We start from the raw sequence: 26,037 nt of genomic DNA, 5'->3' as shown, positions 1-26,037 counted from the left end.
GACTTGTGTACTTTATACACTTATGATTTATGTACTTCTGTTTGTTTTTTAAATTTTGGCCACACTGCGCAGCATGTGGGATCTTAGTGCCCCAGCCAGGGATCGAACCTGCACCCCCTCCATTGGAAGGTGGAGTCTTAGCCACTGGACCACCGGGGAAGTCCCGATTTATGTACTTTTGTTGTGTATATCATACTTAAACAAAAAGTAATAAAACAGAATGAAACAAAATTCAGCCTTAGCCCTAGCGACTTATTTCTACTAGGAGAGACAAGCAAGAAAACCTCCATTTCTGTTGTTCTTCATTCCTTTGTATAGATTCCTATGCCCATTTGGGTTCATTTTCCTTCTGCCTGAAGAACTTCCTTTCACATTTCTTGTAGTGCTAGTTTGTTGATGATGAATCCTTTCAGCTCTTATACATCTGAAAAATTCTTTATTTCGCCTTTGTTTTTGAAAGTTATTTTTATTAGGTACAGAATTCTAGGTTGACATTTTTTTTTTCTTTCAGCCCTTGAAAGATGTTGGACTAATATCTTCTTGCTTACATTGTTTCTGATGAGAAATCTGCTGTCATCCATATCTTTTTTATTTTGTATGTAGTTTTCCCTCCTCTGGCTGCTCTTAAGATTTTTTTTAAACACTGGTTTTGAACAGTTTGATTTGATGTGCTTTGTGCAGTTTTCATCATGTTTATTGTGTTTGAGGTTCATTGAACTTCTTGGTTTATAGTTTTCATCAAATTTTGAAAGCTTTTGCCCATTATTTCTGCAATGTTTTTCTTCTGTTCCCTGCTCTCTACTTTCCTGCAGGGACTTCTGTAGGCATATATTAGGTCACTTGAAGTTGTCCTACAGCTTAGTGAAGCTCTGTTAAATTTTTGATGGGTGCAGCATCTCCTTTATTTATTTTTTAATTTTTATTGGAGTATAGTTGATTTACAATGTTGTGTTAGTTTCAGGTGTACAGCAAAGTGAATCAATTATACATATACATATATCTACTCTTTTTTAGATTCTTTTCCCATATAGGCTGTTACAGAGTACTGAGTAGAGTTCCCTGTGCTATACAGTAGGTCCTTATTAGTTATCTGTTTTATATATAGTAGTGTGTATGTCAAACCCAATCTTCCAATTTATCCCTCTCCTGAAGCTCTGTTAAATTGAAAAAAAATTCTCCTTTATCTCTGTTTTTTATTTTGGGTAGTTTACTTTGTTATATGATCAAATTCACTAATCTTTTCTTCTGCAATTTCTGATTTGTCATTAATCCTTTGTAATGTATTTTTAGTTCAGACATTTCAATTTTCATTTCTAGAAGTTTGATTTGGGTCTTTTAAAAATACTTTTATTTCTTTATATATCTGTTTAAAAATATGGAATACAGCTATAATAACTGCTTTAATGTCCTTATCTATTAATTCTAATATCTATGCCAGTTATGGGTGGTTTCAACTGATCGACTTTTCTCTGCATTATGGGTCTTATTTGCCTGCTTCTTGGCATGCCTGATAATTCTTAATTGGATTCCAGACATTATAAATTTTACCTTGCTGGGGACTGGATATTTTTATGCTCTATAAATATTCTTGAGCTGTGTTCAGAGCTGTCGTTAAGTTACTTGGAACTGGTTTGGTCCTTTCAGATCTTGCTTTTAAGATTTGTGAGGCAGGATCCAAGCAGTATTCAGTATAGGCCTACCTATTTCTGACTACTGAGGCAAGACCTTTCTGAATATATTACCCAATGCCCTGTGAATTGAGTTTTGTCAGTCTGGCTGGTGGGAACAAAGTCTGTAACCGGCCCCTTGTGACCCCTGGGTATTGTTTCTTCTAATCTTTTTGAGTGGTTCTTCTTCCTGTCTGAGAACATTTCCCCACATACTGTGCTGGTCAGTACCCTCGTAAATACTTGAGGAGGGCCCTTTGCAGCTCTGAAGCATAGAGTTCTGTCTGGTACTGCCCGACCCTCAGCTCTACCTCCTCATCTCAGGGAATCTACTGGGCTCCCCCTGGATGCCCCTCTCTGCTCTGTGCCCTGGAAACTCTCTCAAGACAGTGAGCTGGGGCAACTGCAGGGCTCACCTCATTTTCCCCCCTTCTCAGGGATCACTGTCCTTCACTGCCTGATGTCCATGCCTCAAAAACCATGGTTTCATATATTTTGTACAGTTTTTTCGTTGTTTCAGATGGGATGGTGAATTCAGCCCCTGATATTCTATCTTGGTTTAACTGGATCTGTATCTTCTCATTTGAGCCCAATTCCTTACCTATATAGTGTATCAATTATATTTTATATATATTATATAATATTGCTCTATTAATGGGAGATGGAAGAGTCACATCAAAATGTTTAAGATAAAACATTTCACTGTCTTTTGGAAATACTTTCTCAGTGTCAGTTAAAGGGAAACTGTTAACACAAGTTTGCTTTATCAAGAATCAGGAAGTACTATGAAATCAGCATTAGATTTTAAAAACTGTTGTTATGAGTAGGAGACTATATATTTTAGGTATTCGATTAGAAAACACACTTGTCAGAATTGTCTTTCCAGCTTAGTTTGCTGTATTACGTTTCTTCATCATTTGATGTGATGCCAGCTACTAATGACACAACTGATTTACCATCAGAAACTAGCATTGCTTTAGCATTTTTAATGAGCTTACTAGCTTTTGCTATAATGGTAGGAAATGCTGTGGTCATTTTAGCTTTTGTGGTGGACAAAAACCTTAGACATCGAAGTAATTACTTTTTCCTTAACTTGGCCATTTCTGACTCCTTTGTTGGTAAGTTACATATCTTTATTTAAGATAATCTTTTTCAGTTATAATTCATTCCTGAAACCTTAAAATAAGCTTTTATTATTATTATTTCAATAATTATTTCATTATTTTATTTTTATTATTAAAAACAAAAAGTTTAAGGATTGAAACTCAGGGGAGGCTATACGGCACTGTATGGGCATGTTATATATATGTAAATCAGGTTTGTAGGGGAATTTTCATCTGAAAACTGTTTCTTTTTATGGAATAAAAATAAGTCCAGTATTGCTTTAGTCTATGAGTTATTTGTTTTTGGACCTATTTTCCTCATATGTTTAGGTTTATAAGTATTCCTTTTTAAGTAAGCATAGTTTCTTTAGTATCACAGTGTTGGAGTAATAGGAAATAATGTATATGCTGGTAATCGGCACAATCAGAAAACAGGATGTTCAGGTCAATTACATAGTATAGTTAATAATATTATTTTATAATATGGCATAGAATGTTGTAAAGTACACCCAACACTAAACTCCCTTGCATATAATATGGAACCACAGTGTTAATAATTGTAAGAGATGATTGAAATCAAAGTAATCTTTCTTTGAAAACATGCACTATATAATTTCTTACTGCCTGATGATCATTTTTTAACAATGCTTATCATAATGAGTGACTATGCAGAAGTGTCAACTGATGATATGGTTTTATAGGAGCTTCTAGTATAATTTAATCTGTTATTGTGTACAGCTATGTAAACGCTTGCATTTACGTTAAAACGAAACAAAACTCAAAAAATACTTAGTTTATTGCCTGGAACACAGTGATTGCTCAACAAATGTTAGTCTTTTCACTCTTGATCTCTCTGAAGATAAATGTCAACTCAAACCAAGTACACAAATGTTAGTAGAGTACCTACCATGTAAGTACTGTTAGGGACCAAGTACAGTTAGATAATGAGGAGATATCGAGAAGACTAGGTTAATCTCTTTCTTTAATAAGGTTTCAATACAGTAGAGTAGATAAGAGAAGTTCAGAAATGACTATAACAGGACAGGTTGATATGAGAACCCATGAAGACCCACCCAGTGCTGCGGGCACTCAGAGGAGGGAGAAAGCACATTTGGTTAGTGGGTAGTGGCCTCTGAAATGAACTTTAAAGGGTGGGTAGAATTTCCATAGGCAGAGATGGAGAGGAAAGAGTATTCCAAAAATCAGCAACGATATGCTGGTAGAAAATCATCATGTATACCTTCCTAAGTGTGAGCTCCAGGCTGGCTAGTGTGCAAATGGGCTGTATGAGAACAGCTGAGGGTGAAGTTGGAGTAGTTGGAATCTATATAGTGAAGGCCCTTGACTACTAGTGTGAGTCTGGATTGGAGTTTATTCAGCAGGCAATGTGAGATTTAAGTGAATGATTGAATGGGTTGAAGCTTTACCTCAGAGGCATCAGAAGAGATGTAGCCGGTGGAAGAAGCTGGAGCAGAGGGTAGCTTCATTTCAGAGAGAATCCTGCAGTGACCTTGGCAGAAATCAGCAGTGGGCTCTGAGTGAGGGTGAGGGTGGAAAAGAAGTTCGGGAGCAGAGCTGCAAGGTGGGGTCAGGCAGGAGAAAGAGGAAGATGTGTTGAAGACTGAGTTCTGGGGGCAAGAGTATGACACTATTCACAGAATTAGGGAGCATTTGTGAAAGCAGCTTCTGCTTCTGATATTGCAATGATAAAAGTTTTGGAGGAAACTTCTAGTTGGAGAGATTGACTTAGGAATCCTGGTATAGAAATTATAGGGTCACAGAAAAAAGTGGGTAGCCAATATAGAAGTATTAAAAAATGCAACAATCTCCCCATTTCTCTCCTCAGTTCTGCCCCTCCAGGTAACCAACATTAACAACTTGATATAGATCCCTCCACATCATTCTCTATGCTCACATAAACACAGATAAATACACGAGTGTATTTATGTGAACAGAGAATATTCTATTATAAATATATGTATCCCTCTCCTCCTTCTTCACAGAACTGTACAACTTTTAGGTGACACTCAGCGCTTAAAGTGGAAAATGTATTTTGACTACCCCAAAGGGAGTTAGGCCCTGAATACCTGGTGGTCAGGAGGGATGGGGTAAAACTATATCCAACTGTGAGAGCCTGAGGCCTGAAACTTTCGAATGAAGATGGTTCTAGACAAGAAAAGAGTGCCTCTGTTTAAGGCCCAAAGTCTGCATCACGGCAGCCCCACCATCGTGGGCTTGAGCACCACAACATAAAGATGTGGTTTGTCTTTGAGAAATGTCCCTGCAGATGTGATGATTCAGCAGTCCTCGTGGCCTCCCTCCATCAGCAGGTGGATGGGAAAAGAAATGGCTTTGCTCCAGATGAGAGCGACTGGACACAGGCCAGAATCTCTTAATCTGCCGGTCTCATCCTTCATGTTTCCCCTGCCCCCTGCCAGCTTCATCCAGAGGTCCACTTTCTAACACAATATTCACCATGACAGCACAAGACTTAGCAGTCTCTGAGAGCATTTTGTAACAAGATTTGAGTTTTGTGTCAATGCTCTTCTTTCTCCTTTGCCATGGTCGAAAGTGTACCTTTCAGCTCTGAGCCTGTAGGACCTCATGGTGGTAGCAGTGGACCAGGGCAGAACTTGTGAGAGATTTTCTGTAGCTACAAGATAGCAATTCTTAATATTTGGGGTCATGAGACCCAGAGCTCCAGAACCACGTGGCGATGCCAGTGCAGATGAGAGCGTCACATGTGCTCGGTATGGTGGGCTTTATGGCTGAATGTCCTCTTTTCACAGGTTTCCGAACTGGCCTCCTGTTGAGAATTTAAATTTGTGGCACCTGAGAAGCTTCCCAGGCTGAATTTAGTTGAAAAGCAAAGACTTATTGAGGAAAAATTCCAGTACTAGCTACACTGATATATGTCATCTATACACTAGTCCAGAAAAAAATACTATTTATATCTTTACTGATATCTATAAAATTGGTATCACATAACTGATGTTTCCATCTGTGGGCACCTTTTTCACATCTACATTTGTGTGGTCATGTATGGTCTACATAAGCATGTGATGGATGATCCAGACAGGATCTTTAAGGGCAAAAGGTGGCTGCTGATGACAGAGTCTGAACCACATTTTCAGGATGGCAAAGTTTATCTTTAGTACAGGCATACCTCAGAGATACTGTGGGTTCAGTTCCAGACCACTGCAATAAAACAAATATCAAAATAAGAGTCACATGAATTTGTTGGTTTCCCAGTGCATATAAAAGGTATAGTCTACTAAGTGTGCAAAAGCATTACATCTAAAAAAACAATGTATATACCTTAATTTAAAAAATATTCTATTGCTAGAAAATGCTAATGAGCATCTGAGCCTTCATTGGATCATAATCTTTCTGCTCATGGAAGGTCTTGCCTCGATGGTGATGGATGCTGACTGATCAGGGTGGTGGCTGCTGAAGGCTGGGGTGCCTGGTGGCAATTTCTTAAAATAAGAGGACAGTGACAATTGCCACATCCATTGACTCTTCCTTTCACTTGAATACTTAGAGGTCATTTTAGGGTTATTAATTGGCTTAATTTCAATATTGTTGTGTCTCAGGGAATAGTGAAACCTGAGGAGAGGATAGAGACTGGGAAATGGCAGGGTGGTGGAGCAGTCAGAACGTACATGACATTTATTAAGTTCACCATCTTACATGGGCACAGTTCGTGGAGCTCCAAAACAATTAAAATAGTAACATCAAAGATCACCATAACAAATATAATAATAAAAAATTAAAAATATTGCGAGAATTAGCAAAATGTGACACAGAGACACAAAGTAAGCAAATGCTGTTGGAAAAAATAGTGCTGATAGACTTTGCTCGATGCAGGGTTGCCATGAACCTTTAATTTGTAAAATATGCAATATCCATGAAGTGCAATAAAGGAAGCACAACAGAATGAAGTATGCCTGTACCTTCATGCCTTGGTTCAGGACTCTTCTATTTCCCTCTGTGTTAGTCAGCTTGGGCTGCCCCAACAAAATAATCACAGTCTGGGTGACTTAACAGCAATTTACTTCCTCACAGCTCTGGAGCCTGGGAAATCTCAGATCTAGGTGCCAGCTGATTTGGTTCCTGGTGAGGGCTCTCTCCCTGGGTTGTAGATGGCTGCCTTCTTGCTTCACACTCATATGGCCTGGAGACAGAGCTAGCAAGTGAGCTCTCTGGTGTTTCTTCTTACAAGGACACTAATCCTGTTGGATTAGGGCTCTACCCTTATGACCTAATTTAACTTTAATTACCTCCTTATAGGTCCCATCACCCTGGGGGTTTGGGTTTCAACATATGACTTTTGGTGGGGGGGGACACAAACATTTAGTCCATAATACCCTCTATACAATCACTGTTATCTACACACTCCTCTGTTGGCCCAAAGAATTCATTGGGGCTTTTAGCTCCCCCTACCTTTTTTTTTTTTTTTTTTTGACTGTGCCACTTGGCATGGCATGTGGGATTTTAGTTCCCTCACCAGGGATCAAACCCTCGTCCCCTGCAGTGGAAGCATGGAGTCTTAACCACTGGACCACCAGGGAAGTCCCTCCCCCGACCTTTCAATTATCATTTTCTCATGGAAGATGCAGCTTCTTAACTGGCTTCAGAAAGAAGGGGCAATACCGGACTGGTGACAATTTTTACACAAACTGGGCTTTCCCATCCTCATCTATTCATTCATCCCATACTGATTTATTTTGAACCAGGCACCCATTTAGGTGTTGGGGATATATCAGTGAAAATACAGACAAAAATCCTTACCCTCGTGGTGCTTGTATTTTTCCTGGGAGCAGGGGCGGGGAGAGGAAAGTAAACAGTATAAATAAGTAAATAAAACTACATAGCATTTTAGAGGTTGATCATTGCTACTGAGAAAAACATAATAGCAGGGAGGAAATGTGTTAGAGGTAGAGGTTGTAATGTAAACCTCAGGGGTAGGGCTCACTGAGGAAGATGTATTGGAGTAAGCAAAAGGAGCCTCTGAGGGAAGAGTGGTTCATGCCCAGGAAACCCATGCAAGAATCTGAGGGTGTGTGTACGGTGTATTTGACGCCAGATAGGGTGGAGCAGAGTGAGCTAGGGGTGGAGGGAGTAGCAGAGGGTTTCTTCTCTCCTCCCCCTGGTTCCTTCACTTCCTTTTTATTTGCTTCACCATCTTCTTTCAATATAGTTTGTTTTCCCTCACTCCCCTGCCTTCCCACCGCCACAATTGGTCATGCCAAAGGCTTATTGCTCTTGTCAAGTACCTGGCTATTAGTTTTTCTTATCAAGTCTATTTGACCCAGAAGCATGACTCCAGAGTGGAAGTTATGGAAACACCTAGGAGTGGGTATATCACAGATGTATTTCAGGTTCAGTTTCAGGTTCTGAAACTCCTTTGGAAGGAGCCGCAAAACCACTCAACAAGACAGAGGAACTGAGCATGACGTTTGTACTAAACCATCCCAAGGAACACAATGTGACAGCAGGGTTTCATTAAAACAAAAGGAATAGACTTGAGCCTGTTTTCAATTAACTGCTATTTCAAGCAGCTCCAGAGGTTTTGAACACACCTTTCTCTTTTATCTAATTCAGAAATTTTGTGAAAAACATTATCAATAAATAGACAATGGCATCCGTAATGCAAATGATTGGTGGCATCCCACTCTTCTTTCTCATCCAGGGGAGGAAATGAGTGTGTATGTGGAAAATGCTCCTGTCGGGAACACTGGAAGCCACAACTCTGGGCCAAAATATAATAAATTTCTCTGTTTTGGAGATACTTTGATTTATCTCAGGTGATCCTGAGATACCACGGGTTCACACACACACACACACACACACACACACACACACACACATACACACACACCCCTTTGAGATGGAAGGCACCATAAGGAAGCTTAGAGACTTACACCCATTATCTTGTAATAACCTATAATGGAGTATAATCTTCAAAAACAATGAATCACTATGGTGTACACCTGAAACTAACACAATACTGTAAATCAACTATACTTCAATTAAAAAAATAAAATATGCCAGAAATGTTTAGCATCCTAAAAGATATATGTACATACATACATATACATACATACACATACAGTTAAAATGTAAAACAAGCAGGCAATTTGAACTACAGGTAAGAACTGACCATACAACTCTTCTTCTCGATGGTGTCTTGTCTCTCATATTTGTATGTAAATCTAGGTACAGGACACTAAGTTCTGCATTTCCTTACACTAGTTCTAAAACAACACCTTTATATCCTCATGTCATCTTTTTTTTTTTTTTTTTTTAGGTTGTTTCCCTCGCTTGCCTATTGTAAATGGTGCTTCAATGAGTATTGGGTGCATGTATCTTTTCGAATTATAGTTTTGTCTGGATATATGCCCAGGATTGGGATTGCAGGATCATATGGCAACTCTATTTTTAGTTTATTGAGGAACCTCCATACTGTTTTCCATAGTGGCTGTACCAATTTACATTCTCACCAACAGTGTAAGAGGGTTCTCTTTTCTCCACACCCTCTCCAGTATTTGTTATTTGTAGACTTTTTAATGATGGTCATTCTGACTGGTGTGAGGTAGTACCTCGTTGTTTTGATTTGCATTTCTCTAATAATTAGCAATGTTGAACATCCTTTCATGTACCTGTTGGCCATCTCTATGTCTTCTTTGGAGAAATGTCTATTTAGGTCTTTTGTCCATTTTTGGTTGGGTTGTGTTTTTTTGTTATTGAGTTGTATGAGCTGTTTGTATATTTTGGAAATTGAGCCCTTGTCGGTCGCATCATTTGCAAATATCTTCTCCCAGTCTGTAGGTTGTCTTTTCATTTTGTGTATGGTTTCATTGCTGTACAGCAGCTCATAAGTTTGATTAGGTTCCATTTGTTTATTTTTGCTTTTATTTCTATTGCCTTGGGAGACTGACCTAAGAAAAACGATTGGTATGATTTATGTCAGAGAATGTTTTGCCTATGTTCTCTTCTAAGAGTTTCATGGTGTCATATCTTTTTTTTTTTTACAATGATAATTATCTTTAAAATATACATTTTTAAAAATTTTATTTTATTTATTTATTTTTTATACAGCAGGTTCTTATTGGTTATCTATTTTATACATATTTAGTGTATGTATGTCAATCCCAATCTCCCAATTCATCCCACCACCAGCACCCCCGCCCCGCTTTCCCCCCTTGGTGTCCATACCTTTGTTCTCTACCTCTATTTCTGCCTTGCAAACCAGTTCATCTGTACCATTTTTCTAGATTCCACATATATGCATTAATATACGATACTTGTTTTTCTCTTTCTAATTTACTTCACTTTGTATGACAGTCTCTAGGTGCATCCACATCTCTACAAATGACCCAATTTCATTCCTTTTTATGGCTGAGTAATATTCCATTGTATATATGTACCACGTCTTCTTTATCTATTCATCTGTCGATGGGCATTTAGGTTGCTTCCATGACCTGGCTATTGTAAATAGTGCTGCAATGAACATTGGGGTGCTCATGTCATCTTGTTTTGGGAGAATGCGGGGTTTCCTTCAATCTCCCCTTCGCTTTTCTTTTATCTTTACTATTGTTCGTCATGATAGGCTAACTTGGTTCTCATATGGAAAATGGGAATTCCTGCCAAGTGCCTTCATAAAATATGAAGATATCCAACAAAATAAGATTTCAACCGAGTTTCCACTTAATAGGTTATTTTCTTAGTGAGTAGACCACCTGTCTGAAATGTCAATACAATTGAAAACCCCTATAAGCCTAAAGGAAGAGGAACCCAGTCCAGTCATTTTCCACAATGAAGCAGTTTCTCTGCTGAGTTGAATCACTCAGGTATTTGTTCATTTGGTGAAGGGTAGCAGTTAAAGTCAGGGGTTATGAAATCACGTTGCTTGGTTTGAAATCCAATTTTTCCCTTACTTGGGCTAATTATGTCTCCTTTTTGAACTTCAGATTCCTTATCTGTTAACTCAGCATGGTGCCTACCTCACAAAGTTTCTATGAAAGTTAAATGAGATGATATATGTAATACACATAACACAATGTCCGGCATGTGGTAATTGCACAATACCTATTAGCTGTTATTAATTTCCTTGAGTTAAATGTGCGAGCCATTGGTCAACTCTGGATGTTGTGAAAAATACAAAGATCAACTTCCCACACAGTCCCAGTCCTCAGGAGAAACAAGTTAACATATGACAATGGTATAAAGTAGGATATATTTGTACATGAGAGGGGGAGAGATGAGTGAAGTGCCAGGAGAGGGCAGGTGACAGAGGGGTCACTTCTACCCAGGAAGTTCCAGGAAAGATGACAAGGAGGATGTCACTTTTTAAACTAAGTGAAGAATTAGAAGGAATTAAATAGACTTCTCCGTAGAAGAGAGGAGGATATTCTAGGAAGAAAGAATGTTGTTGGCAAAGGCAAAGAGATGTGACAATGTGAGATGTGTTTGGGGGAAGGGTGGCCCATCCTGTTTGGGTTGGATCATGAACACAAAGATGATGTGTGCTGTATATGGCTGGAAATACATGCTGGGACCTGAACTTAATTTGGAAAGTAGTAAGAAGCCATTGAAGGTACGATGTTTGTGACAGCTATTTTAAAAATGGTATTTAAAGAATGTGTAGGAGATCAGTCCTGAGTTTGTTGATGAAATACCATGAATTTCTAAATTATAATCAAGCTCTTTTTGGCCAGTTCAGATAGTTCATTGTGTTGTGTTCCTATGTCTCTTCGTATTCATTGATATGTGCTATTTTTTTTTACCCTCATTTTTTCCCTGTACAGGTGTGATCTCCATTCCTTTGTACATCCCTCACAGGCTGTTCGACTGGAAGTTTGAAGATAACATCTGTGCATTTTGCTTCACTATTGACTATCTTTTGTGTACAACATCTGTGTATAACATTGTACTCATCAGCTTTGATCGATACCAGTCTCGAATGCTGTAAGTCAAAATATTAATTTATCCTCCTTAGAAGATTATATACTTGTAAATTTTGGGTCCCCAAGCAAAAAAATTTTTTGTTTAATTGGCAAAACTTAGAGAAGCCTGTTACCCTTTTGTTATCTAGCACTAAGTTCTCATTGGTGCTTAGTGAACATTTTCTGTGTGATTTGGTTAGGTCACTCACTTATGTACCACTAAAATGGGAAGGTGTCCACCAAAATCCAAGGCAAGTTGTGAGAAGTGGTAAATCGAGTACGCAGTAGATTGGATATGCATGAGTCTCACAGTAGGTTTATCTGTTCAACTCCTTAGACAACTTGAGACCTGAATGTTTTCTTCAGGATGGAACTTGGTGGGTGATTAGAAAGACTCCCAGACTTCTGAATGTCATGAGAAAATTAATTTTGAATGACCAAAGGAAAAGACAGTATACAGGGAAGCTATAGGTTATACAGTGGCACTAACCAGAAACTAACCAGTGTCATTTTAGGACCCATGCCAAGAAAGTCTGAACTTACCCAAGATTTAGAAGAGTTTCATCGACTAGTTCGTGACAGTTCTTAAGCTAAATTTATCAGCAATAGAATAAGAGGAGAGAATAAGGTTGATGTTAATAAGGATGAGGGATGGGAAGAGGCCACAGAAACATGGACGGTGATCTGAAGTCTTTGAGACCTAGATGGGAAACTTCCCTTCACTCCTGAGTCCCAGGGACCCAAATGTGTGGGAAACGACTGTGTGACAGGGATTTTGCTAAGGACACAAAACTGAATCTCCAGAGTCTTTCTTTTTGAGGAGCATAACAGTCTAATGTGGAGACAGATCCATAAACAAAGGGACTAAGTGTGGTGCTGGAGGCATTGAGAGGACAGTGACAGTTCTGTCCTGGGAGAGGTGTGCAGCTTGGAGGCAGACAGGATCAGGAGGGTGCACTGGACAAGGCAAGGATAAAAACTGCCATAACGAAGAGACTCCAAAATGCTGAGACCAAACAAGACAGAAGCTAACTTTTCTCTCAAAGAACAGTTCAGGAAGATGGGAAGGCTCTGCTCCAGGAACTCACCCAGGGACCCAGGCTCTGTACCCTCTAGAGCAGGGACCTATGGTGTCTGTTGCAACTGCTCAAATAAAACTTTATTATCCAAACAGGTGGTGGGCCACACTTGCTCCATGGACAGTGGTTTGCTGACCCCCACCCGCCCTAAGTCATTAACCTCCTCTGCACACTCCAAGTCACGTTGTTGTCACTCCAGGTTCTAGAAAGGAAGGGCAAAAGGCAGAAGTCCAGGGTAAGGGATTTTCTTTTATCCAAGTAGTGCAGAATCACACAATCATTTCCACTCACCTTTCATTGGTGAAATTTAGTCATGTGGTCTTACCTTACTGCAAGGGAAGCTGGGAAGTGTGGCCTCTAGCTGAGCTGCCATATGGCCAGGAAGAAGTAGAGAATGGATGTGGTGGGACAGCCAGACACTTGACTGAGTATTTTATTGGCACCAGAGTCCACTGCAGTTTGTACTGGACGAACTCTGGAGAGAGTACAGATCAGTTTGGATTAGCAATCCAGAAGCCTATAATCTCAGATTTTTCAAACTGATAGTAATCCATTATTAAGTCATGAAATCAGTTCAGTGGGTTATTATGTCACTTTTTCGTAGAATGAAAAAATATGGAAAGAAGTACAATAGAACTTAACAGGTTAGAGTATAAAATGTCAGAGTACCTTGTGCATAATAAAGGTAAGTATTGTTTTATGAATACTTTTGTCTGTATACTTCATTAGGGTATAAAATCTATTTCTTACTTTAGGTCACAGTCAAAATGTTTGAAAAGCGGTGCTCTAATAATCTTTCTTTAACTAAATCTTTAATTTGTACTTTAAAATTTTCCTTTCTTTCTGGGTTTTCTTTTTAATCTTCACTGAGTGTTCCTAGTTAGTGTTCACTGGGACATTTCTTCACTGAACGTCCAAGCTCTTGAGTCAACCTCAGGTTTGTGTTAGGGTAAGGGATGGCTTGCCCAGTTAGAAAAAGGGCTTAGAAGTTACAGAGAGTTGAGGAGTGATGTCCAGAGAGAAAATGGGTGGGCTTGTTTCTTGGTCTTGCCCTGAGAAATTCCCCTGGCAATGGAGGCTGTAAACTTGGTGAGGGCCAGGTCAGCTGGATCCGGGTCCCTGGTACACAGCACAGAGTCAAGTGTAAAAAGTGCTCCATGCATGAGTATATGAATGCTCACGGGGGTGCTCAGGCAGCACTCGCACCTCTGTTGGCTGAGTTCCAACACAGCTGTATGAAGCCAGAAGGAAGGCTTTAAAGACCACAGGAGCTCGCAGGAAGTGATCATGCGCAATTGAGCTCTTGCTGTAGCTAAAAGTAGAGGAGACAGTGTAATAGGGCAAGGCGGCAGGCTGGGTTTGGGAAATGGAAATCTGACAATAGTTTGGGGAAGGAAGGCTCGATGCAGATGGCAGTGCATGACAGGCACTTAGAACGGCTCTGCAATCCCATCTCATTATTAACACCAGCAAGTTCCAGGGGTTGCTCTGCCTCACAAAAGAAACCGGACTGACAGAATGTTTGGATATCTTATTGGGGTGGGGAAGGAAGCAGGGTAAGAGACAACATCCTGAATAATGAACATATTCTGTAGTGGGTGAGAACTGGGCCACTGATGAATTTCAGGGAGGCACGGTCCTGGATTTAAGCAATGCTTGAACTGTCATCTGTCAAAAATGCTACCCAGAGATGAAGAGATTGGCATCATCTTCTCAATTCCCTTGGATGTCCATTATCCCATTTGACCTTATGCATAATAGGAAAGAGATTACTTTCCAGCATATTGCATCATATCATTACAAAGGCTGAACAGAGCAATTAAAAAACTAAATGCAGTTTTATGACCATCTGGGTATTGTTACCATCTTCATAATCATTAGATTTAGTGCAAGTATTAATTAGTGGTATGAGAAGCAGAAGGCAAAAAAATGTATTGTACATGGGAGCTTGTGGTCAGCACCATATGCATTTTAGCTTAGCCTCAGAAATACCAGTAATTTGGAAAAAGAAAAAGAAAACCCCATTTCCCTGCAGTTTTTAAAAATAACTGTTTTTTTTTAAAACCAGCCTCCTTTTACCTCTAGCCAATTGGTGAGCCCTTCCCAGCATGTACAATCCATCAAAGAAAGACAGTGCTGGGCATTGTTACACCCCTTTAATAAAAATGAGAAACCACTTTAGAACAAGACTTAAAAACTCACAGAGAAAATAGCACTTGAGGGATGGTGAAAGGGAAGTGTGTTTCAACTTCATGGGTAAATCATTTCCTTTTCCTTGAGTGCAAAAGGCAGAGAAACATGGAACATTTGGGCTGGAAGGAATCTTACTGATCTAAAAGGTGTCCAGAGAGGTTGTGTGCTCTAGGTCCCCTTAAGAAAGTCTTCGGTCATACGTTTATCCCTCATACAGGGTGGTTGGCATTTTAGATTTCTTATAGAAGATTGCAGAGTCAATCAAAGGTCATGGGTCTTGTGATCCAAGAGCAATCCTCCCTCATAGAATCTCATTTTCCCTTACAGAAGCCTGTCCTTGTGACCAAGTGGACTTAGAACATTCTTCACCCCTATAAAAAGACCATGGCACTCACCACAGCCATGTCTCTCCAGTGGCTGGCCACCACTGCTTCGGCACCATTTTTGTTGGGTAGATACGTTTGTAGAAAGAAATGATTTGGTCACGCTCAGTAACACTGTAGTATCTCCCCACAGCTGGTTTAAACTTTCTTTTTGTGCGTCATCTTGTGGGAGTAACATAAGAGTTCTTCTCTCTTTGACCCCACCTTGAAGGCTCAGCATAAACGGCAGAGTAGATTCTTCCTAAATACTGGATTTAGAAAAGCCAGTGTCTTTTAAACTTTTCTGACTGTGACTTCAGTGATAAATGCATTTTACACTATGATTCAGTACACACATTTCTCTTTCTCTACGTATATCTATATTCCCAAAGCAAAAGTTTCATCAAACAATACATATCTTTATGATGTGTGATGCATTCTGACACTGATTATTCCAGTTCATTAAAAAAATATTGCTGCTCATGATCCAGCTGGCAAGTTAAAAACACCATGAAAATGGGCATTTAGTTTCAGTTAACAGTTCAGGTTAGTGTCTGTGGACTAGGAAAAACTGCATTCTTATTTTAGATATCGACCTTGACATTTTCTATAGTGTCAGAGGTTTAACCTTGAAATGCTAAGAAAGTCTACATCTTGGCCCAGGGTCCACCGAAATCAAACCCTCTGCCCTGGCCCAGATCATGTTACCCAAATTCAGTGAATATCCCCGCTTTGCACATCCCTGAAACTCCTGAGGGCCAATGGTATGCTTTGTGCAATCAACATATGCTCATTGTATTGAAAATAATTTATTTGGTTTCTTTTAGGTATCTTGCAGAGCTCAACACACTGGGATCTTGAAGATTGTGGTTCTGATGGTGGCCATCTGGGTAGTGGCCTTCTTAGTGCGTGGGCCAATAATTCTAGTTTCAGAGGCCTGGAAGAATGGCAAGGGGGATTGTGAACCTGGATTCTTTACAGAATGGTATATACCATTACCATTTACTTCTTCTTTTCCAATTTGTATTCCTTTTATTTCTTTTTCTTCTCTGATTGCAACGGCTAAGCCTTCCAGAACTATGTTGAAAAATAGTGGCGAGAGTGGACATCCTTGTCTTGTTCCTGATCTTAGAGGAAATGCTTTCAGTTTTTCACCATTGAGCATGATGTTTCCTGTGGGTTTGTCGTATATGGACCTTATTATGTTGAGGTAGGTTCCCTCTCCGCCCACTTTCTGGAGAGTTTTTATCAGAAATGGGTGTTGAATTTTGTCAAAAGCTTTTTCTGCATCTATTGAGATGATCATATGGTTTTTATTCTTCAGTTTGTTAATATGGTGTATCACATTGATTGATTTGTTTATATTGAAGAATCCTTGCATCCCTGGGATAAATCCCACTTGATCATGGTGTATGCTTCTTTTAATGTGTTGTTGGAATCTGTTTGCTAGTATTTTGTTGAGGATTTTTGCATCTATATTCATGAGTGATATTGGTCTGTAGTTTTCTTTTTTTGTAGTATCTTTGTCTGGTCTTGGTATCAGGGTGATGGTGGACTCACAGAATGAGTTTGGGAGTGTTCCTTCCTCTGCAATTTTTTGGAAGAGTTTGAGAAAGATGGGTGTTAGCTCTTCTCTAAATGTTTGATACAATTCACCTGTGAAGCCATCTGGTCCTGGACTTCTGTTTGTTGGAAGATTTTTAATCACAGTTTCAATTTCATTGCCTGGGATTGGTCTGTTCATATTTTCTATTTCTCCCTGGTTCAGTCTTGGAAGGTTATACCTTTCTAAAAGTTTGTCCATTTCTTCCAGGTTGTCCATTTTATTGGCATAGAGTTGCTTGTAGTAGTCTCTTAGGATGCTTTGTATTTCTGTGGTGTCTGTTGTAACTTTTCCTTTTTCATTTCTAATTTTATTGATTTGAGTCCTCTCCCTCTTTTTCTTGATGAGTCTGGCTAATGGTTTATCAATTTTGTTGATCTTCTCAAAGAACCAGCTTTTAGTTTTATTGATCTTTGCTATTCTTTGTTTCTATTTCATTTATTTCTGCTCTGATCTTTATGATTTCTTTCCTTCTGCTAACTTTGGGTTTTGTTTGTTCTTCTTTCTCTAGTTCCTTTAGGTGTAAGGTTAGATTGTTTATTTGAGATTTCTTTTGTTTCTTGAGGTAGGCTTTTATTGCTATAAACTTCCCTTTTAGAACTGCTTTTGCTGCATCCCACAGGTTTTGTATCATCATGTTTTTGTTGTCATTTGTCTCTAGGTATTTTTTGATTTCCTCTTTGATTTCTTCAGTGATTTCTTGGTTATTTAGTAACGTATTGTTTAGCCTCCATGTGTTTTTGTTTTTCTACGTTTTTTTCCCTGTAATTTATTTGTAATCTCATAGCACTGTGGTCAGAAAAGATGCTTGATATGATTTCAATTTTCTTAAATTTACCAAGGCTTGATTTGTGGCCCAAGATGTGATCCATCCTGGAGAATGTTCTGTGAACACTCGAGAAGAAACTGTAATCTTCTCTTTTTGGATGGAATGTCCTATAACTATCAATTAAATATATCTGGTCTATTGTGTCATTTAAAGCTTGTGTTTCCTTATTAATTTTCTGTTTGGATGATCTGTCCATTGGTGTAAGTGAGGTGTTAAAGTCCCCCACTATTACTGTGTTACTGTCGATTTCCTCTTTTATAGCTGTTAGCAGTTGCCTTATGTATTGAGGTGCTCCTATGTTCTTCTTCTTGGATTGATCCCTTGATCATTATGTAGTGTCCTTCCTTGCCTCTTGTAACATTCTATATTTTAAAGTCTATTTTATCTGATATGAATATTGCTACTCCAGCTTTCTTTTGATTTCCATTTGCATGGATTATCTTTTTCCATCCCCTCACTTTCTGTCTGTATGTGTCCCTAGGTCTGAAGTGGGTCTCTTGTAGACAGCATATATATTGGTCTTGTTTTTGTATCCATTCAGTGAGCCTGTGTCTTTTGGTTGGAACATTTAATCCATTCACGTTTAAGGTAATTATCGATATGCATGTTCTTATTACCATTTTCTTAATTGTTTTGGGTTTGTTTTTGTAGGTCCTTTTCTTCTCTTGTGTTTCCCACTTAGAGACCTTCCTTTAGCATTTGATGTAGAGCTGGTTTGGTGGTGCTGAATTCTCTTAGCTTTTGCTTGTCTGTAAAGCTTTCGATTTCTCCATCGAATCTGAAGGAGATCCTTGCGGGTAGAGTAATCTTGGTTGTAGGTTCTTCCCTTTCATCACTTTAAATATGTCCTGCCACTCCCTTTTGGCTTGTAGAGTTTCTGCTGAGAAATCAGCTGTTAACCTTATGGGAGTTCCCTTGTATGTTATTTGTCATTTTTCCCTTGTTGCTTTCAATAATTTTTCTTTCTCTTTAATTTTTGTCAATTTGATTACTGTGTGTCTCGGTGTGTTTCTCCTTGGGTTTATCCTGCCTGGGACTCTCTTTGCTTCCTGGACTTGGGTGGCTATTTCCTTTCCCATGTCAGGGAAGTTTTCGACTATAATCTCTTCAAGTATTTTCTCAGGTCCTTTCTCTCTCTCTTCTCCTTCTGGGACCCCTATAACGCAAATGTTGTTGTGTTTAATGTTGTCCCAGAGGTCTCTTAGGCTGTCTTCATTTCTTTTCATTCTTTTTTCTTTATTCTGTTCTGCAGCAGTGAATTCCACCATTCTGTCTTCCAGGACACTTATCCATTCTTCTGCCTCAGTTATTCTGCTATTGATTCCTTCTAGTGTATTTTTCATTTCAGTTATTGTATTGTTCATCTTTGTTTGTTTGTTCTTTAATTCTTCTAGGTGTTTGTTCTTTAATTCTTCTAGGTCTTGGTTAAACATTTCTTGCATCTTCTCGATCTTTGCCTCCATTCTTTTTCTGAGGTCCTGGATCATCTTCACTATCATTATTCTGAATTCTTTTTCTGGAAGGTTGCCTATCTCCACTTCATTCAGTTGTTTTTCTGGGGTTTTATCTTGTTCCTTCATCTGGTCCATAGCCCTCTGACTTTTCATCTTGTCTATTTTTCTGTGAATGTGGTTTTTGTTCCACAGGCTGCAGGATTGTATTTCTTCTTGCTTCTACTGTCTGCCCTCTGGTCTTCTCAGAGTTCTTATACAGATTAGTCATTTTCATATTTCTTAGACCTTTTAAACCTTTGATTAATTTCAAAGACTAAATTACGAAAATATTTTAAGTATATCATAAATGCTTAGAAATGCACATGATTTTTATATACACTTATGCCTTAACATTAAGTTCAAAACAGGAAATACATGCTTAACATTCAATCATAATTTGAAAAATTTGAGAAGTAAACCCTCATGAACAGACAAGTTTTTATAAAGCTGTTACTTGTCAGCTGTTGGTTTTAACATTCATAAATCAGTAGTTTTGGATTTCATCTGATCACTGGAGGCTTGAATGTTCATTGAATGGAGTGGCCACAGGAGAACTTTCCTCAGTTGAACCTTGGGGGAAACATGCCTAAATTGTCGTATGTATTTTCTAAAATACAGAAAATATAATATGTATTGTATTTCATTCAATCCAAGATGCTGTCAATGTAAGACATACCATCTTATAGTATAAAAGAGAAAATGCTTTAGATTGTCTATAAAACAATACTTAAAAAATCACAATTATAATGTCCTATTCTGATTTCAGGATTGTTGAAAAGTGAGAAATGTGTGTTTTAGAAGTGATGAAATATGATCTAGGTATGAGAAATGACAGAACAGGGCTAATCCTCTATGAAATGAGAGTTTGAATAAAATACTTCTGATGGTACATTCATGTATTCATTAAACAAATGTGTATTAGGAGTCTATCACGTATTAACTACTTATTGTAAAGATGTCTGTGAATCTTGCCAATAAGATTTATATTCCCTGGGGCAGGAATATTACTTTTCTTTTAGTACAATGCACCTCATAGCTATTTATGGAAAAGGCACACACTAGGCATTTTCCTTAAAAAGGGAATGTCGATACCAGTCTTTTATTTTTTGTTTTTTTTAAACATTTGATGAATTTTAAAAAAGGATTTAGTTATTATTTACTTATTTGTTTTATTTATTTTTGGCTGTGTCAGGTCTTAGTTGTGGCACTCAGGATCTTCGTTGAGGCATGCAGGATCATTTGTTGCAGCGTGCGAGCTCTTTGGTGTGGCACGCAGGCTTCTCTCTAGTTGTGGTGTACGGGTTTTCTCTTCTCTACTTTTGGTGCACAGGCTGTAGGGCGCATGGGCTCTGTACTTGTGGCATGCAGGTTCCAGAGCGTGTGGACTCTGTAGTTTGTGGCATGCGGGCTCTAGTTGAGGCTCGCAAGTTCAGTAGTTGTGGCGTGCAGGCTTAGTTGTCCCGTGGCATGTGGGATCTTAGTTCCCTGACCCATGATCGAACCCGAAACCACCAGGGAAGTCCCAATCCCAGTCTTTTAAATGCAAGTCTTTTAAATTTGCACTGAAGGAATTTTAAAATGATTTTCATTATAATAAAAATAATATGAACTTATTATAAAAAGACAACAGTTAAACAATTCCTTTACCCAAGAAGCAGCCACAACTATTAGTTTGGTATAGGTGTTTCTAGAGAAAAGAATGATATAATCCCATTTTCGAGAAACACATGTTCATATATCTAAACATCTCAAGATATCCTTAGGTGGGGCTTTTCATAAAACAAAGGCTCCTATTCTAGTATGAGTAATTACCATCCTCCAGTCCCCAGTAGAGCTGGTTTATAAACACTAAAGTTTAGGGACTTCCCTGGTGGTCCAGTGATAAAGAATCAGCCTTCCAATGCAGGGGATGTGTGTTCGATGGAGAGAGTGCCTCAACGAGAGAGCCTGCGTGCTGCAAACTACAGGGCCCATGCGCCCTGGAGCCCATGCACCACAACTAGAGAGAGAAAGCCCGCATGACGCAATGAAAGATCCTGCATGCCTCAACAAAGATGCTGTGTGCCACAACTAAGACCTGATGCAGACAAAAAATTAAAGAAAATAAATAAAATTAAAAATTAAAAAAATACTAAGTTTTAAAGATATTTAATTTTAAATTATTTTAAAATACATATTTAAAAAATTTGTAAATACTTATTAGCTCATCTTAAATCCAGACCCAACTCCACTGGCATAATTGGCAGAACATTCCTAAGAATGTTGTTTCCTAGGTGTTGGCTTCAGTTGGTCTGTATAGATATAGATTCAAGAAGAGTGAAGGCAGATTTAGGGCTATGTCAATTATGAATGGCACTTTAGGTATAGTCTTTTTATGGGTCATGAGGGCTTTAAATATAAATAACTGAACAATTATAATAACTATTTTACAGAACTGCTTTTTGTGGCTTTTTGGTAACTACTTTCTTGTAGCAAGAATCTTGAGATTTGAAGAAACTATTCTTCACACTGTGATTTCAGAAAAAGTAATTCTTGTATACAAAATAAACTTTTTGTTCTAATAATTGTTATCAGTCAGGGTTGAGTAAAGTTATTTCAAACAGAAGGAATTTAAATAGTGCAGGATATCAGAAGGCTGAAAGAGCAAGAAGTGGATGTTTATGTAACCCAGAGATTAATAATTTAAGAAAATGACTACCATCTTTAAGGTTAGAGACAGTAAAAGAGAAGAAGTGGTGTTATCAGAATCTAGGATCTTGGAGACATCCTTACAGGGCTAATGCTTGGGGCCTGATTAATTCCTGATGCCCAATGGTAGAGCTTGGACAGCCGAAGAGGTGGGTGCTCAGACTGCCTTGAGGGTAGATGAGGCAGGGCAGCCAAGGCTGCGGCTAGTACCTCTGATGGGTCCCAGCAAGGCAGGAACATTGCTGTGCACTGCTGCTAGAGGGATGCCAAGTCAAGTGAGTTTTCTTCTCTGCACGTCCTGCCTTCCAATCTCTTGCCAGTGCCTTCCATTCATTGAACCTAACTGAAAGCAAGTTGGCAAGGGAGTCTGGGAAACATGATTCCTAGGTCCAGCCTACAGTGCGGTGTATAAAAAGGTAGGCTTGGAGCTAACAGACACCAGATAACTGGCAAAAGCATCCTATATTAAATAATAAAGTAGAACTTCGGTCTTCAGGGATTTAGCATTCACAGTTTCAACTATATATAAGCAACTGGCTGGTCCATAACATTGTAATTTTCTTAAGGCACAAATTCACATCATGTATCTTTAGGCTGGTATGCTGAGTGATTCGGCTGCTAATGTTACCGAAATAAGTGTATGGACCCTGCTAGGGCCTGCCTTGGCGGGGGAGGGTTATTTTTCCCTTCGGGTTTGAGTAGGTGAATAATGAAACCAAGCTTCCGACACAGCACAAGCTTTATTCAGTGACCAAAGAATGGACTGGAACTAAGTTCACAGATCAACTTCTCACCCAGCTGGTGAGAGTGATTTAATTTTAAAGAATAAAGCTAAAGGGAAGTGACGCATAGGCATTAGTTTACTGCGGGGAAGGGGTAGGGCTTTTTTGAGGGAGTGTGGTGTCACCCCCTTTTTATACTTTTTTGGTCCTTAATGTCTGGTCCTGGCTGTTGATAGGTGTGTGCTAATGTAGTAAAATCAATGTATAATGAGACTCAGGGTCTGTTGGAGGTCAGATTTGTTGCCATTTTGGTCCCAGCTGGTTCCATCTGTTTTTTTTTTCTTGTTTAGTGTGTGGCTTCCTTTCTTATCTCTGGACCCTTTAACTTAAAGATTTACGTTCACTCCCGCTAAAGGTGGGGGTAGTTGGCAGGTTTTGAGCAAGGACACTCCTGCTAACAGGGGGTTGATGGGTTTTGAGCAAAGACCTGGAGCTGTTCTGGCAACATTAAGCCCAGCATCCTCATTCTCACAAAGTTTTCTTGACCTCTGTTCTTGTCACATGGACTTTAGTACTTAAGAAGTGTTCAACATTTTTGTGTTGGTGATGCAAGTGAAAGAGGAATGAAGTCCAGGATAGCATGGGACTCAGCAGTGGGCATCATTGGTGGGTTCCCTACAGAGATTCTAAGCTGGCAGTTCATGGAGGTGTCTGGTCTATGAGTGGATTTTGTTATTTAAAAATTGGGGAATTCAACATTAAAATGGAGATTTTCAGGGGTTTTTTTTTTGTTTTTTGTTTTTAAAGAAATTGAAAGATCCAGCAACATTGGGCCCACATTCCCTCAAGAAAACAATTTGCCGAATCTAAATTCTGAGTAGTGGCTGCCTCTTGTAGGCAGGGAGATACCCTGCAGGGCTCCACAGTTCCATTTTCCTTCATTTAGTCACTTTCATTTGCCTGTCTGTTCCCTTTAGGTATCTGAATTGCAGGCCCTGCTCTATATGTAAAAAGAATAAGTGATTCATGAAACTAGAGAGTACCCTAGAAACTACAAACATTGCCTTTTCTTTATTTTTTTTAATTTTAATTTTTTGGCTGTGTTGGGTCTTCATTGCTGCACGTGGGCTTTCTCTAGTTGCGGTGAGCGGGGGCTACTCTTCATTGTGGTTCGTGGGCTTCTCGTTGTGGTGGCTTCTCTTATTGTGGAGCACAGGCTCTAGGTGCACGGGCTTCAGCAGCTGTGGCTCGTGGGCTCTAGAGCACAGGCTCAGTAGTTGTGGCACATGGGCTTAGTTACTCTGCAGCATGTGGGATCTTCCCAGACCAGGGATCAAACCCGTGTCCCCAGCATCAGCAGGCGGATTTTTAACCACTGCGTCACCAGGGAAGTCCCAACATTGCCTTTTCTGTTGGAAATTTTATGTTCTGGGGCTCCTTCAGTTAGGATTCCTTTGGTTACAAGTGACAGAAACACAAATTGAACCACCTGGGCAAAAGTGAAGGTATTGGTTCCCATTATCAAAATGCGTAAAGACAATGGTGGGAGCCACCCCAGGGATGATGGAAACCAGACACTCTGTGACTTTATTTTATATTGTAGCTTCTCCACGAGGCTGGGATGATGGATGCTTACATCCTTCTTGATCAGATAGGAAAAGGGCCTCTCCTAGTAACAGTGAAAAAAAAAATCCTGGAAAAGCTAAATTGAGTGCCCAGTGGGTACCTTGTGTGGATATCTTCAGACCAATACAGGGGAGGATGGATACTAGTACTGTCCCTTTGGGTCAGTTCCCCCTTCAGACCAATCTCTGTGGCAGAGAGGTAGGGTCAGCCCCATTCAAACCATGTGCCAGAATGGGGAGGAACAGTTTTCTCAAATGAAGAGAGGTATGGTTACCAGAAGAAGGAGGAAGAGAAAATAAATGTCTACTCCAAGGGGTATTCAAAAATTGGGGATGTAGGGGCTTCCCTGGTGGCGCAGTGGTTGAGAATCTGCCTGCCAATGCAGGGGACACGGGTTCGAGCCCTGGTCTGGGAAGATCCCACATGCCGTGGAGCAACTAGGCCCGTGAGCCACAACTACTGAGCCTGCGCGTCTGGAGCCTGTGCTCCGCAACAAGAGGCCGCGATAGTGAGAGGCCCGCGCACCGCAATGAAGAGTGGCCCCCACTTGCTGCAGCTGGAGAAAGCCCTCGCACAGAAACGAATACCCAACACAGCCATAAAATAAAAATAAATAAATAAGCAAATATGGTTAAGAAAAATATATTAAAAAAAAATTGGGGATGTAATGAACATCTGATTGTCTTCCTCACACATTGTATAAGACTGCCCAAATGGCCTCAATTCTCTACCCCTTCCTGTATCCCCACCCTTTGCCATGTAACTTTGCAGCTCTTCCCATCAAGAGGGACTTGCTTGGCCAACAGGCAGTGAAAGTGACACCATCTCAATGTCAAGCCTAGGCCTCAAGAGGCCTGAGTTTATCTGTTCTATTTCTGAGAACCTTGCTCAGCTACCAGGTGGACACACCCAGGCTAGCCTACTGGAGGAAGAGTGACCACGTGTGACAGAATCAAGCTGTCGTCATAGCTGAGCCATCTTAGAGCAGTCAGCCGCCAGCTGACTCAGCAGTTGATTGGAGATGCCCAGGCAAACACTGGCTAAATGAGGCCAGGTGATTGCAGCCTAGCATGGCCCAGACCAGAAGAACCACTGAGCTGACCCAGAGACTCCTGAGCAATGATAAGTCGCTGCATTTTGGGAATGGTCCGATATTCACTAACAGCTACCTGACACAGCAAGTGTCCACCTTCCAGTGTATTAAACGTAGCCTCTGAAAGTTGAGCAGGAGAGAGATATAGATATTTACATCACTTGTTCTTTTGTGGTAACTGAGACAAAAGACAAACATTATTATGTAATAGGGCAGACTTTTTTTTTTTAAAGGCCACGGCTACTTCTCTGCAACAACACAGTCATTGCAAAATGATTTAGTAGCAAGATAACCGATTTTGAAATATCATAGACTACACAACATAACAATAGTAGGATAGATGCACACATGAGGGTAAAGCTGTACCATGGGGATGGAAGAGAAAGGGCATCACAGGTTAAAACAAGCTGTTCTTAGCTATGTGCCTCCCTCTCTTAATCACCTTGTTCAGTCTCTTCACGTTCCATCTTAAGTCAGATACTGCAACCTACGGACTGGTTATGCACTTTGTATTAAGTAGTCTCTCTTTTGGACCCTTTCCTCCTTGCTCATGCCTGTAGTCATTTCATTATGAGATTAAACATCTACTAGGGAATAAGAGAAGAAGGAGGACTTTCAGTAGAAGCCA

The 26,037-nt window shown here is 39.6% G+C and overlaps 1 protein-coding gene across 1 annotated transcript; it reads left to right on the top strand.

The window, feature by feature from the left end:
- Positions 1-10: 10 nt before the first annotated feature.
- HRH4 (histamine receptor H4) lies at positions 11-23,479 on the top strand. The gene is given in 4 exon segments (XM_082355556.1): positions 11-2,785; positions 11,584-11,730; positions 11,733-11,743; positions 16,183-23,479. Coding segments are annotated over 4 exon segments (738 nt in total). The 5' UTR covers positions 11-2,592; the 3' UTR covers positions 16,570-23,479.
- The last annotated feature ends 2,558 nt before the right edge of the window (positions 23,480-26,037 follow it).

Source organism: Balaenoptera borealis, assembly GCF_965194805.1.
Source record: "Balaenoptera borealis genome assembly, chromosome: 14".
Lineage (NCBI taxonomy): Eukaryota > Metazoa > Chordata > Mammalia > Artiodactyla > Balaenopteridae > Balaenoptera > Balaenoptera borealis.
This window is presented reverse-complemented; position numbering and strand designations above follow the sequence as displayed.